Below are 16231 nucleotides of genomic sequence, written 5' to 3' on the forward strand. Positions count from 1 at the left end.
CACCAAAACATCAGAAAGGGTTTTAGAGCCTAAATCATGACACACTACCTCTTGAAGGATCTACCTATAGAGCTTATGTATGTCTAAGGTCTACACTGGCATGGTATAGGAAAAGGGGTGGGGAAATACTACTGGAGAGGAAGAGGGAGTGCTGGGTAAGGAGGAAAGAAGGGAGAAAGAGCTGGCTTTTTTGGGAATAACCGTAATGAATGTGTGTGACATATGTAAATGAATATGCTAATATGCCCTGCTCCGTTTCCCCCCCCCCCCCAATGAAACAGTCATACTACGCCCATGCAGTATTGCTAATGTGCTGCAGTAAGATGGTGAGCACAATCCTTTTCCTTCTTTTTTGCAGTGTCTTCATGTTGTTATTGTCTACATTCTACATGAGGTCTAAAATCTTGACTCTAGAAGAGCAGCTCGCCACTCTGGGTTCATTTGAAACCTCACATGGGAAGACGTAAGTATTTATGTTTCAATATGTAAAAAAAATATGTATTTAAATGAATAGAATTTTTCCCCTGAAATTTTCCTTGTGAGCTGCAGCCATTTAGAGGACACAGGACTTATTTTATTTTTCACCCTGTGTTACGGAACATGGGGGGGGGGGGGGGGTCTTTGTTTTTCAATGAAAAGAGTCATTCTCTGACTTTTTATCTGAATGCTAAAGTGTTTGAGTATAAACAGACTGAACCACTGCTTTCAGTTTAAGCTGTCTTTGTAATTGGGACAAATATCTGACTTTACTATGAAGGGCTTATTCCGAATCTGTACCTGAAGCATCAATATTTTTACATGAAAGAATTGGGCCTTTTTCATCCCCTAAATTGTAACTTCATTATCCATCATGATTGTGTAAAAGGAGCATTGCACATTGCATCAGTGCTATGTTTTGATTGGATTGCTTGTTCTTGTCTTTCTATACAGTCTCCCGCGTAGGAAAGGAACTCAAAGTTAGCATAAAATAAGCGAATCACACAGAAGAAAGCCAAACCATTGGTTTGTAGAGCATAACCATGAAAATTACATGTGAGGCTGTGCTTCACCCACTATGAACTTTGGGCCTCAGATCCTAGGTTCTGTCAATAGCCTGAACCTGTGAGTCTCCTTATTAGGTTGTCACCTTCTCTGCCCTGAGCCTCTACTCCCTGCCTCCTGCACCACCTGGTGCACAGTCCTTCTATAACAAAAGCCAAGACCATCACCACATTTGGTGTTTTATAATCACACAAGAGCCAGGAGCATTAAGGACACTGTGGCAAAATCCTTCCCTGTGGAGTCTAGGACAGTGTTTCCCAAAGCCTTTGCAGTTGTGATCCCAGGATTGCAGCCAAAAAAAACCCCAAAAACATTGTTTCTCACGTCCCCAAGAGGTGCAGAATAATGACTCCATTTGGATTCCCAACTCACAATTACTGGGAGGCTCTGGGCTAGGATATTCCTGATCCAGCTACAGGTTTCATGACCCTAGCAACAAGACTTCAAGTGCAACACCAATCATCCTTATTAGACATCTCTACCACATCAAAATAACCAAAACACACCATGTCATCTTAATATTAATGGAAGGGCATCCTTCTCCAGGGCCTGACATCTACCAGCTGTCCACAACCCATACTATGATGAGAATTATTCACATGTAGTATCTATCTAAACTGAGTTAAAGCTGTTTTTTCTCTCTTTTTGACTGGATTTATGCCCTGGCCTTAGAGCTTAGCAAATTATACAAGTGCCTAAGTATGAATACATTCCAATGAAGCTGCTCTTCCAATAGACCATTAACAAGACAAGCGCCTGTCCCATTGCTATTGACATGTATAATCTACCAATTGGGCTGTTCTTAATGTAGAAGGACAGACAAACTACTATCAAACCTGCTATTCTAACACACTGCATGCCTAAATACAATCCAAAATGGGGTGTGGCCATGAGAGGGGCATGAGCGGGTCACGGGCATTCCCAAAATGAAGTCGCAATGTTATGGAATACTGGGGTTACACTCAACTTGCATGCCAAGATTTACTCCAGCTTTCAGCAGGCATAGTCCTCACGCTAAGCTCTTTTCTATAAAGGGCACTCAGCCTGGAGTGCCGTTTATAGAATAATGCTTAGCATAGATTTCTCCTGATATACCAGCTCCTGAATTACTTCTCTACTGTATCCTTGACCATAGGGTCTTCTGGGATGAAAGCTATGTAGGTATGGTCCGGCCTCATCCATTATATATCTGCTTCTGGATACGTCCCTCATGGTTTCCACTGTACATATCACTGGAAAGGTACCATGGGTACTGCACCTTCCACCGGTCCTATACCAGTTAATAGCATGCTCAGCACAATTCCACTATGGTAGTTTCTCTTCTCTTTCCCATCCATGCTCAATCACAGATCCTTCATTAACCCTAGTAGTATGGGTAATATAGTCATATCAGTCCCTTCAGGAAACTGTGCTGGGATCATAAAATAGAACTCTAACTTGCTGCTTCCCCCTTCAGGGGATCTGCAACTATTGGATAACATGTGGTCTACTTCCAGGCTGAAAACACTCCAAAGGCGAGCTTTCCATCATTAACTAAGACAAAGTGCGCACATTCAAGTGTCGCCACTACCAGTTAGCTGGTGTCAGATGTTTGTCCAGACTCCATGCAGGCATCTACTGGTTACTGAGGCAGTGCTAGGGGAAGTTGTACTCAACAAAATAGGGAAAATATAGTCACCAAAATATGTGAAAATGGAGAAGCTCTCAGATGAATGGCTCTTCAAAGTTATGACTGTTAATCGGGTGGACTTTTTTATTATGTTTCTTAGGGCAAACTCCAACCAAATGGGCTTAACAATTAGTGCTCAACTGTGTCTTTCACGTTCAGGGACTCAAATGAGCTTTATACTTCTACAGTCCTTCTCCAAGAAGTACCTTCCTGCTTCGTGGGTACTTCTAAGACTCCAACATGGCGTGACCAAATGATGACTCTCGGCAAGATAAAGCGTATCCTAGAAATGATGTTATCACAATTGATTAACTTTATTAACACCAGACTTTATGAAAACATACATAGGCAAATGTTTCTCACTGACAATGAATAGCAAGGGGAAAACTCTCAGGAATAAAATTTACCACCCTGCCCCTTTTAAAAATCAAATAATGGAATTCTACTCATAGATTCATTTAAACCAAAAGGAGAGACTGTAACTCAAAAATCCAATATTACTGTCTCTGAGCCAATAGCAAGTTACGATCACCTCCATATTGGGAAAGAAAAATCTTGATGGGAAAGTCAGGATAGATGCTGAACTTGATATGTGTGTGCATAAATATAATATAACCAGTTTTGAATTTGGCTTCATGAATCTGATGATGCTCCTCCAGTTGAACCAAAATATTTGTGAAATTCTTATGTAAGTCTGTTACATTTATAGTTTTGATTATTTTTGGTGTGTCTGGTTAATAATTTTAAATTCAAAACATCCCCCATGGCATGTAATTATTATATTCATAGGTTGGATTAAAAAGGGAGAGTTTCTATTCTATGGACTTCCCACAACATAGCCATCTGGTGCAGTCATCTTGTCATTGTTCTAAAAAGACAACTGCTTGTCCGGAAATCATTTGTCATTGTACTGGAGAAGGAGAAGAAAACTGTTCAGTGGGTGATTTAATACTCCCAGTTTCACCCGGGTCCAAATGATTTTGTGCTCTGGAATACCAAGTTAACACAAAATATAAAAGATAATCAGGACCCATACCATATAAAACCTTGAAAATCATGGTATGGGACCTTTAATCTTCTTTTCCCTGCCTCCCTCCACCCAAGTTCCACTCCCACAATAATATATAGGATGCCATTCCCAACTAAAAAGCCAGGACAAGACCACCCTCAGCTCATGAGAGAGAGAGACCCTATACTTGAACCTTGGTCACAAGGGCACAACTAGCAGCTCTGTTGGTAATCTGGTTAGAGGAGCACTAGCCTCATCTCAACATGTACCTTTGCATAACAAGACATTTTGAAATCCTTATCCATTGTGGCAAAAAAAAATAAGGCATACGGAACTTTCTCAGCTTACTTATTTTCCATGTGACTTCTCTTGAACACTGAAGTGCACACAAATTTATTTATTTATTAGAATTTATTTACCGCCTTTTTGAAGAAATTCACTCAAGGCGGTGTACAGTAAGAATAGATCAAGCAATAGACAATTACAGCAGTAAAAATATTCAAAAACAATACAAAGTATGGCATGGTATACTATTTACAATACTCCACTCGAGCTTCCAGTAGATCAATTTGAAATTCAAAAACACAGTTCCACACTACCTGTTTAAATTCTATACAAAAATACAAGGCCCAATGGTCTGCAACTTACTTTGGCAAAAACCACCAATTAAAGTGGAGAAAAAAAACGGGGGAATTCAGTAACGCCACCCAGCCAGCCCAAAGACAACGGGCTATAAGTCAAGAGCTCGGCGCAGCATCATATGGCCCCCGAAAAAAAACTCCACCAATTGAATATCCAAAAGTATCAGAAAATAAGATCTAACTGATAAGTAGATCTAGCTGATCCAAATAAACAAGCAACAGATCATTGCCTGTTTCCACAAAAAGAAGGAGATCACAGAGAATGTCTGTATACAAAAGAGGTTACACTGCTTTACAATATGTTGCTGTGCTGAGCCACCGGTTACTTAACTTAACTCCCAACGTAATGGTGTCACTTGCTCGATCAGTAGCTCAATCATAACCCATTTCAATATGCTGCTGCAAAAGTGATATGTTGTGGTGCTCAGTTTGAGCATAATACACCATACTTGAAGAAATTATATCGGCTTCCTTGCAAGGCTAGGGTAGAGGTTGCTGACCATGATTTTCAAGGTTTTATATGGTATGGGTTCTGTTTACTTTTGTATTCTGTTAACTTGTATCAGCCAAAAAGAACCCTTAGTTCACTATCTGATATCAGATTAATAATCCCTACAAAGTCTATATGTTGACTGAAGAAGACTTTTAAGTCTATTTTAATGGGAAAAGGCTCTGAATTGTGGAACTCTTTACCTTTAAATATTTGACTTATAACGAACTATGGGCCCTGTTTACTAAGCTGCGTTATAGGCGCGTTAACATTTTTAACATGCATTAACTGTACGTGGCTACAATATCCCTGTAGGCACCTATACAGTTAGCATTCCCACTAATTGTAGGCACGTTAAAAATGCTAATTTGCCTTAGTAAACAGCCCTATGAGCTTTAGGTGTGCTGTTAAAACATGGTTATTTAGAAATTTTTTGAACTGATTTTAATTACTTTTATTTTTTTAATAAATGTTTGTGCTTTTATTCTGAATATTGTTTGAATACTGCATCTGTTTTTCTTGTTGTAATCTGCTAGAACTGTTATTGGTTAAGTGGAATACAAATGCTCAAATTAAGTCATTTTCATGAGGTATGTAGGCTCTGCTAAAATACCAATGGCATAAAAATGCACACTTTGGCATGATGGGTCATACTTTTCTGGTAGGCGTTTACATGGGCAGAGTTTGTAAGTGCATGTGTATGTTATAAAATACATTAATCTGTGCTTGTACGTACAGATTATAGGCATGGATATTTACACCTGCTTCAGGGCAGGTATAAATGCATCTGCCTACAAGGTAGCTGCAATCTGTGCCTCTTACACTAGTATAAAGACATATAGATGCTATTTTATAATGACACACAGGCATCTAAGTAGGTGCCTCAACTTCTTAAACTAAGTACCCTGTTATAGAATTACCCTCCATGTATCTCCAGCATCCAAGAGTGCTGCTATTTTAGTCACTTGTCCCTTTTCTCTCCATTTCAACTTTGTTTTCCCCATTCTCTTTTTTTTTTTTTTTTATTCAGACGATCATCACAAAGTATGGGACCCCTTCTCCAAGTAGATGCTAACAGCATATACGATGAACTCACTGCAAATCTTCAAAAATTAGACAAGGTACCTCCTAATTTTTCCTTCTTTCCAAATACTATTTCACATAAGTACAGTAGGTACGTAACCCACTTTTACATAAAACACTGGTCTAATTTCCAGATAGCCACATGCATCACTGTTGTCTAGTGTGGGAGAGCTCATCCAGTGACCTCATGATAATTGTCAGGACAGTGTCCTGGAACCTTTTGTCACCAGTGTAGAACTATTTGAAGTTGGTCGTTATTACACTCAGAATGGAACTTGGAGGGTACAATTGACCCATACCTGGTACCAGTTTTGTTTTGTTTTTTTTAGACAAACTTCACTTTGAAAAAGGCTGCAATTCAGTGTTTAGTCTCTCACTTGACTGGTGATAATGTCTCTGACAGTCTTGCTCCCCACAACCTAAACGTCAGATGGTTCATTCTTTTTTGTTGAAGATACAGACCATAGCTTCTATTTGAAATCTAAAATATTTGAACGTTTGTTTTTTTTCTTTTTAATTGTCAATAGAGGACAAGGGTATTCACCAAAAGACACATGAGATGAGACTAAGGACCTACAGATGTGTGCAAATGTTTAAACATCCTTGGCTTTATTGAAAAGTAGGCCTAGGAGGGGAAGAGGGCAGAAGAGCTACAGGATACAGTACAAAGTTTTGGTTTTGACAGTAACTAAAACAAGGCCCAATTCAGATTTCGGGCCAGCTTCAGCACCAAAATCGAAAATATGAAGATACTGTGGAGCATTTTTACAAAGCTGTGTTTACCTGTTAGTGTATATTAACTACTGCATTAACAGCTAACACATTGCCCTAGTTAATGAGTTAATGTGGAATGGGATGAAAAAAGATGCAGAATGAGCAGGGATTCGGCCTTACAAACGCATGGGAAGATATGCAAGGCAATTTTATCACTGGGCGTGTGGAGTTGCGTACATGTTGTACACGTGATGCCTTAATTGCCATTTATATGCACATCCTATATAATAATTCTCACCTCCAATGTTCTATGCTTGGGACCGTGGCTCCCTGGCTGCAAGTGGTCTGCGAGGCAGACACGCACGCACGGACGTCACTGACGTCAACACAGCTGATTCCAAGGCAAGGGGAGGAGTAGGGAAACATGCGCAGCGTGTTTCCCTACTCCTCCTACTGCCTTGGAATCAGCTGTCACCCCCTCCCGCGAACCTGTCGATCCCCCCCCCGGAACGCCGAAAACTGCCGCCACCGCCGCTGTTGTGCTACCTTCCCTTCCCATAGGTTCTTCAATCATCTTCTTAGAAAATTTAACTCCGTGCGTCTGACGTCAGACGCACGGAGTTAAACTTTCTAAGATGATTGAAGAACCTACGGGAAGGGAAGGTAGCACAACAACGGCGGCGGTGGCGGCAGTTTTCGCTGGCACGGGGGGGGGGGGGAACGACAGGTTTGCGGAAGGGGGGGTTCAAGGGGGCCGTAGCACGGGGGGGGGAAGGAATTGCCTGCCTAAGGCCCGTTTCCTTGCCTACAGAAACGGGCCTTTTTTTACTAGTTATTCTATAAGGACGTGCATTAAGTACTATAGCATGTAACTGCAATGGGGTGGAGCATGAGGAGGCCATGGGTAAGTTGCTAAGTAATGCATGCAGCTTAGACTATCAGTTACGCATGTTGTAGGTACCCTTAGACACACCAGCTTAAGCCAGCCGTTGAACTGGTATAAGTGGTTGCGCCTAAAGTTCAGCACACCAAAGGTGCTTTACACTAGTATTCTGTAACAGCTTAGGTATGCCCTGGTTCTGTTATAAAGTTGGTGTGTAGTGTGCACCATTGTGGTTACTAAATCAAAGTGCCAATTTATAGAATTACCCCTTGGTGTGTAATCTTTTAACATAGCAGATATCTATATGAATTTAAACTGTGTTAACTGAATGGCAGTGTAATCCAGTTAACATACAGCTTAGAGCTTTCTTCTGCATTAACTGAATGGTAAAACTTTGCAAATGTCCCAATTGTTAACATGGAGGATTTGCAGTTTCAGTGCATTCATTTTGGCCACCATCCTAAGGTAACTATAAAATATTACCATGCTTTAATATATAGGACCCAGAACATGAGTGCAAATGTCTAACCCCACCTACAGCAGAAGTGGCAACTTATAAACATTTTCTGTAGTCATCTGAGTCATTCATTTCTTGCTTTTGGAATGGCTGAGTCTAGGAACTGTGGAGGCCATTGTAAAACCTTCATCTTTCTTTACTATAAATGCCTCATAGTTGAGGTATGCTTCAGATCATTGTCTTGCTGAAATTGTTGTTGTTTGAATCAATTTGTTCTTCCACCTGCACAATATGTCCTGTGCCACTGGCTGCCACACAGCCCTAAAGCTTAATAGATTCAATGCCATGCTTAACAGTTGGCCTGATGGTAGGGGTAAGGGGAGATACCAAGCATTTCACCCTTTTTTACTTCCAAATGTAACTAGTGTGGCTGTGGTCAAATAATTCAGTTTTTTTTTTCCTTCTTTTCAACCAAAAGTACTTTGTTCCAAAAAGTTTAAGGCTTATCAAGGTTTTCTGCTGTATGCTTTAGACAGTGACTTTGTGATGAAGTCATAGGAAAGGCTTCTTTCTAACAACTCTCCTTGCAAAGTTTTGTATAAACTGTACTGTGGACAACCATTCCAATGTCAACTAAACTTTTCAGCAGGTCATTTGCAATGTTCTGTGAGTCGTTTTGTAGATCTATCAGTTTTCAGGCAGTTTATTCATTGTTTCTTCCAGATCTTGGTTTGATTTCAACAATTCCAGATAACTTCCATATCTTAACAGTGCTTCTTCCAGTTGAAATTGACAGCTGGAAGCATTTTAAAGATTCTTTTATAATCTTCATTTGCTATGTAAGAGTGAATTATCTATATTTTATATAGTCTATAACCATTTACCCTTCCGGAAGCTGCTAAAAACTTACCTCTTCAAGCAAGCCTACACAAATGATTTGACTTAAATTAAGATCCTTTTACGCTTCCTGAAACTGACCTTATGACAGAACCTGAAATACACTTCCTCTTTTAACCTTTTTGATTTCATCCCTCTTCCAGCCATCATTATACATTCTTCCTTAATTGTAACACTATACCCAATTTACACCATCTTCCCACTCCCTCCTCTACCACTTTCTTCCCTTACCCATCTTACTTACCCACTTTTTATTATCCACCTTATATACTATAGTCACCTGTTTTATCCATTTTGCGTTTTGTAAACCTGTTATATTTGTAAGCTGCACTGAACCTGCTAATAAGTGGGAAAGCGCAGGGTGTTACAATACAATATTTTCAAATGCTTAGGCAGCTACCTAGAGACACCCATTGTGGTTGAAAGTAGAGTAGAAAAAAGGCAATTAAAAATTAAAAACAACAACACTCTAATGTAAAAAATTAAGAATTTTATTCAGAAAGAGCATTATACCAACAAAATGGACATTCATAATTTAAAAAGAGGCAAAAAGATATATTCTTATAATTTTGGGGTATTCCCATAGATTTGGGGGGCAAACAGTCCTTAAACAAGTGCAATTAAACATCAAAATATATATATATATATATATATATATATATATATATATATATATATATATATATATATATATATATATATATATATATATATATATATATATAATTTTTTTTTTTTTTTTTAAACCTCACAAGTTTTATGTCACCTCAGATGATTATTTCAAAGCAGTCTTCCATAAAACCAGAAATGGAAAACTACTTAGCCACTCGTTTCAAAATGAGGTTTTATGTGGAAAACGGGACTTTTAGGTTAGGATGTTCACATTTCCCCAAACATTGCACAAAAGGCTCTGCTGAACACAGATCCTGTAGTAAAATACAGATAAGGACACCGGCAAATACATGTGTAATTACCAGCACACACAGTGAGAGCATCAATTTCACTAATAAACACTCATACATATTATCTGCTACCACATTTGCTTATTTCCGATCTGACCACGAAGGGCAACCTTCGAAAGCTAATCAAGAAATGTATTAAGTTATGGCCAATAAAAAAGGTATCATCTTATTTTCTTTTCCATGTTTTATTTTGTTTGATTTCTATTGATAACCTTAAGAGTGGACTAACACGGCTACCACACCTCTCTACTAATAAACACATTAATTAAAAAAAAAATCACCTGAAGCATTTCACTTGTAAGTGCCAGTCTTATAGCATACACATGTAAATATCTAATTTCAAAAAAGTATACACACAGTAGGAGCTAATTAAGGGCCCAACTAAAATAACTTAATTTTTGACATGGTAGGCACCACCGAGGTGTAAACAATTGTTTAAAATTAAGCTGTGGAATCTGTTGCCATAGGCTATGGTCAGGACAGCTCATAAGTTTGGATAAGTTCCCGAAGAGAAAGTCCATCAAAAAAATTATTAGCCATGTAAACTTGGGAGAGCCTTTGCTTATCCCTGGAAATGAGCTATGAGAAATTTGATCTGCTTTTTGGGATCTGCCTTGTATTGTTGCCTGGCCGCTGTCGGAGACAGGATGCTGGGTTTGATAGACTTCAGTCTGACTCAGCTGCTATAAATATGGCAACAGATGTTTATATAAGGAAAGTAAACAAAAACAAAAGAACCAGAAATAGGAAGCCTATAGAGTTCTCCAAACAAGTGGCTGAAAAAATAAGGGCAAAAGGGGCTGTGTTCAAGAAATAAGAACGCAACAAGAGGATCACAGAAAAGATGACTGGATTAAACTCAAAGAAGCGAAAAGGGAAATACACAGCTAGAAAAAGCACAGGTGGAAGGAAAAATGGCTAAAGATGTAAAGAAAGGTGATGAGACCTTTTTCAGATATCTTGGGGAAAGGAGAAAAGCTAGGTATGGAATTGTAAGACTGAAAGATGCTGAGAACAGCTATGTAGAGAGTGATGATAGAACTTTGGTGGGCAATAAGTGTTAGGTTAGTATACAGTTGGAAAGTTAGGACAAGGGATCCAGAGTTGAAGCCTCTGAGCTAAACCTTAGAACAGGGATGGGCAATCGTAGTCTTTGAGAGCTGCAACCCAGTCAGGTTTTCAAGATTTTCTCACTGAATATGCATGAAATCTATTTACATGCACTTCATAGGTGCCCCATATAAGAAGTTTGGGGGAGGCCTAATCTCTCCAAAGTGGATATATCAAATCTCATCCCCTTTGTTTCCTTCCCCTCTCTCCTGCTATCTTCCCAGGTCAGCAGTATAAGGAATGCCTCTGTCTCTTCCTCCAACCTCCCCTCCTTCCAGCATCTCTCCTGTCTCTCTCTTCCCTCTCCCTCCCACTCACCTTGTTGCTGTTTTCCCGGGTTAGGAGGTATCAGTGCTACAAGCAGAGTAAAAACTTGCAGGATCATTTTCCTGCACGCACCACTGCTAGCTCAGCTGCTCCTGCCCCTCTGATGCAGGCAACTTACATCAGAGGGGCAGGGCTGTATTACAAATGGGAACATTATAAACTCAGAAGATGGAGATGTCAGGAGAAAAACCATCCCTGATATGAGGAAAGCAAGCCACAGAGCAAATAATTATCTCAAATTTTTAAAAAGTACACAAATTGATACAGTTTTCTGGATATGGCTATTTGTTTTCATTACTTGTACAATAAAATTCAGACAGAAAACCTATCTATATCAGGCTCCTATTTTAATCCTTTTACCTAGCCCAACCTGTGTCAACTCCTTGACTGGTTTTTATTTGGTTGTGCAAGGAAATGCTCAGACAAGTGACAATAGGAAGTTAGTCATTTTTTTAGCTCTCTTTCCCCAGCACTTGTTATAATAGAGCTTCTGTGGACAATAGGTGTTAGGTTACAAGCATAACCTGTTTTGGAGCACAGAATATGCTCGTAATTTAGGAGCGTAAATCTAGGAGCAAAACCTTTATAGAATAAGGCCCTTAAACATGCAGGAAGTGGTGTGTTCTCTGCAATAATTGCCTGGGTAGTTACTGGGAATGCCCCCAGCAGTTAGTCTAGCCATTGCCACGCATCAATTTTCACATTAACAATGCAGTACTACTACTACTATTTATCATTTCTATAGCTCTACAAGGCATACGCAACCACCAATCTGTACCACGCTTTAGAGCAGCGGTTCTCAACCCAGTCCTCGGGATGCACCAGCCAGTCAGGTTTTCAGGATACCCACAATGAATATGCAAGAGATTACATTTGCATGCACTACCTCCATTCTTTCTAAATCTATCTCATGCACATTCCTTGTAGTCGTCCTGAAACCTGACTGGTTAGGTGAATCCTGAGGACCGGGCTGAGAATCCCTGCTTTAGAAACAAATAACAAACACAGTGTATTTGCTGATTTTTGTCATGTAAGTATGAACATGTAAAAATACTGAAAGTGAAGCAATTTTGTACCCATGCAATCAGGGCTGAAAATAGGTTGGAGATTTTGTGGTATAATTCCCAGACTTTCTATTGGAAGGTGAATAAGGTCTATGTTTTTTTTTTTTTTTACGTAATGTGGCCATTAAACAAGCTCTACAATGCAACACCTCTTGTGGGTGACCTCTGTTCTCTCTGTTTGTTTGGAGGGGGTGTTTTTCCATCTTCTATTTGCAGAACGAATTGCACCAATTGGAAAGTCAAACAAAACATAAATGGAGATGAAGTTTTATTCTGTCCAATATGGGTTGTTTTTTTTTTTTCTTCAAAGTGCAGGTCATTTAAAATGGAAAATTACTGGTGGCTATTATATTGTATTAGTTTATCTTTTGAGGGCAATGGGAGTGCATTGCATGCTAAGTTTGTATTTATTTACTGGAAAACAAATTAAGATGATATACTGCTCAAAGAAATGTTCATGATGACTCCATAATGATTCTGTGGAATCTAAGCCTCAGAAAAGCTGGAACTTTTTACTTACAGTAGTAAAGCAACTGTGAAGGGCTAACATGAAAAACAATGCAATTTCTGAAAGCATGAATAGGAGCATAATTTTCTACTTAACCTTTTGCACTTGGACTATATCTTGTTGAACATATTTGGAGTGGAAAAGAGGCACAAATTTCAAAAGACAAAGCAGAAACATCCAAAGTAATGGAGAAAATCAAGGATCAGTCAGAACCAATCTTTAGTCATCTTCAATATTATTAAAAAAAATATTTTTTAGAAATGTTACATAATACACTCACCTTGACTAGATTGCAAGCATGAAAGAAGGCATTAATCATGTCCCCCCCTCAATGTGTATCCAGTAACTCCTAAAACACAGACATCTGCCCTGGAACATAAGCTTCCATCTTATGTACAAAAAATGCAAACAGCCCAAAGTGTACGTTTCAGCTCGTAACTTAGCCAGCACCTCAGCTGAAGATAGAGGGAAAGGTCACTTCATGGTCACTTTGTATTACAGGTTTGTCATGGCATATAATGGCAAATACAGAAGTCCATTCTGATGACTCCCTCTCTTCCTGAAGTGCTATGTCAGCCTACACGGAGCTTTCCAGACTTGTCTTAGTCACCCCATAATCAGCTGAGTTTTTAGGATATCCATCCATAGTAAACATACCTGAGAGGAATTTGCATGTTTTGGTCTCCCAGTATGTGTAAATATCTCATGCATTTAGGGCAGATTTGGAAAGCCTTCACATTTTAATTTCTAATTTTTTTTTCTTTAAGATACAGAAAAATTTACAAAGATTGCTTGAAGACAATGACTGAGAAATGGCCATTCTAGGGTATTCCCATCTCCCCTCTGCGGTGAAGAAGCTGAAGATGCTCTGCTGGATGGAGTTGATTCACTGTTGCTGCTTTAGTTGTCCAAGCCTGGCTTTGGATTTGACCTTCAACCTCTGGACTGTGCTTTCTTTCTTGTGCAATAAATACCGAATTTAGGGGGAGTTACAGGTTTCAGCTTTATTGGTCTGAGTGACTTGTTTTTAGGGGAATTCAAGCCCAGGGTGTACAGAATTCTTATAGAGAAACAATAATAACACACTTCATTTTCATCTGATTGAGCCATCAAGGGCATGGACCAGTGCAGGAGGCACAGCTGTGTAAACGAAGGAATAGGCCACAAATTTCTATTTAAAGTGAATCATTAAAAGTGTAGTTTTTCTGTTCTACATCTTCATAGACGCAATTTCACTTCAGCATAAACCTTTTACTTAAATAGATGTAAGTACAGCTATATTTGTTTTCAGTGTCTTTATTTTGGCCTGCTTTTCATCAGCCAAGAATGTTTCCATGATACCTTAAACCTTTTGGTCCTATGATGCTTCTCTCTGATATAAAACAGGTAGCAGTGTGTGCATGAAAGCGTTTAGATGTACAAGTCTGGTGATGGAGGAAGCACAAAGCCAAAGACTGGGGGAGGAAAGGAGGGGGCCCTTTTACAGAGCAGCAACATGGCTGCCGGCAGTAGTCCCGCCCCGAGCACGTGCCATTCCTGGGGGAAAAAGAAAGCCTCCAGAAATGGTTTGCTCAATGATAATTCAGCTGTAATCGGGCATCGCCGCGCGCTGCCCGGTTACTGCCATGTTAGCAAGGAGCCCTTATCGCCACCTCAATGGATGGTGGTAAATGCTGCCTGCCATATGGCCACGCAATAAGAATTATCTCACCATGTGGCTGAGTTTTTTTTTTGGGGGGGGGGGGGGGGGGGGGGGCTTTTACTGGCTGCAGAAAAAATGGCCCTGGTGCACAGGAAAAACAGCTCCCGCCACTAGCGCAGGGCAATTTTTCCTGCAGCTTGGTTACAGGACCCCTGAGTGCCTTCAGCACTGTAGCAGTGCATTGAATTTTTCAATTCACATTGCTGGCATGTTACACTTAAAATGTTTTGGACCAAATTCCTTTTGCTCGTTTATATTCAGTTCTGCTAATTTTAATTCTAGAGCTGCTTATGAGGTCTTCGAACATTGCTGCGTGTCTGTTAATTTATACCTTATGTTGGCCACATATTACAAAGGCTTTGATGCAATGACAGTACCTAATTTTTTTTTTCCTGAACCACATTAGATTTGGGGGGTATGTTTACTAAGGTATGTAAGCGTTTTTAACATGCCTTTAAAGTTAAGGTGCATTAAACGCTAACGCACCTATACATTTCTATGGACATGTTAGCGTTTAACGCACGTTAACCATTAACATTCTTTAGCAACGCTAACCCTCATATAGCGGACCTTAGTAAACATAGGCATTTGTGATGTGGACACCTAGTGGAATGGAAGGCAAAAAGCAAATCAAACTCAAAGACTTCAAAAGCTGAACATTGTGGTTGCTGCACATCAGTCCATGCCACTGTGAAAATCAGCATTGTGCACTGCAGTCTGGTGAAAAATCTGTTTGAGTCCACACATTGAATTATTTTGTTCAGCTATTGGACATTCCAAAAGTTTGAAGTCGTCATGTACAGTGGGCAGCTGTTTGAAGTCGTTGTGTACAGTGGGCAGCTGTTTGGTTAAATTTTCATAAGATATATAGCAGCATGTACAGCACAGGATCTGTAACAGATATTACTGTCTATTTATATGTGTAAGAACATTTTAAACATTTCTGTGAAATGTAAATCTATTTTTATCCAGAAATAAAAGCAAACAAATAAATGAATGGCTCTTTATTTACTCTGTCATTTTGTACTTGTGCACCTGGAGGTACTGAAAATTCATGAAGGTCGGAGTGTGAAATTAAATCCTGAGATCTGCACTAGGAGAGGGCACGTGAGATGAGCCCAGCTGTCCTTTTCTGTTACTTGTTTCTGTGACTCGGTGTTCACTTGTTCCCTTCACACACACAAACACCCCTTTTCATTTAGTAACACATCAAAAAATCCTTTCTACCAACTTATTTCTGCTTTCATTCCTATAAACAAGCTGCAAATGAACTGGTCTGAACTTTACTGTTTGACCCATGCATCATAAGAACCTAACCATTATTCTTATTATTTGTATCCCGCATTTTCACACCTTTTGCAGGCTCAATGTGGCTTACTAGCATTGCCATACTAAGTCAGACTGATGGTCCATCTAGCCCTGTATCCTGCTTCCAACAGTGGCCAATCCAGATCACAAGTTCCTGGCAGAATTCTAGCTGCTTGTGTTGATGTAGTGACTTCATTCTGCATTACTCAGCAGGTATTGCAGAATGAAATTAAATGCAACAGTTTAGAGCATAAACAATTACTTTGAAATATAATACTTTTAACCATTGTTACACACAAAAAAAAAACTTAGTGGCCATATAGAAAGACATACCTTGCTGGCAGGGGCGTATCTGCGTGGGGCCTC

General features: G+C 39.5%; 1 protein-coding gene across 2 annotated transcripts in view; it reads left to right on the top strand.

The window, feature by feature from the left end:
• The window catches only part of GRAMD2B (GRAM domain containing 2B), a 136642-nt gene extending 122053 nt beyond the window's left edge, over positions 1-14589 (top strand). For both annotated transcript variants that reach the window (XM_030193563.1, XM_030193564.1), the window contains exons 11-13: positions 359-463; positions 5881-5971; positions 13623-14589. In XM_030193563.1, coding sequence (XP_030049423.1) covers positions 359-463; positions 5881-5971; positions 13623-13664 — 238 coding nt within the window. In that variant the 3' untranslated portion in view covers positions 13665-14589. The remainder of the gene's footprint in view (positions 1-358; positions 464-5880; positions 5972-13622) is intronic.
• Positions 14590-16231: the final 1642 nt, after the last annotated feature.

This window comes from Microcaecilia unicolor, chromosome 2 (genome assembly GCF_901765095.1).
Source record: "Microcaecilia unicolor chromosome 2, aMicUni1.1, whole genome shotgun sequence".
NCBI classification, from domain to species: Eukaryota; Metazoa; Chordata; class Amphibia; order Gymnophiona; family Siphonopidae; genus Microcaecilia; species Microcaecilia unicolor.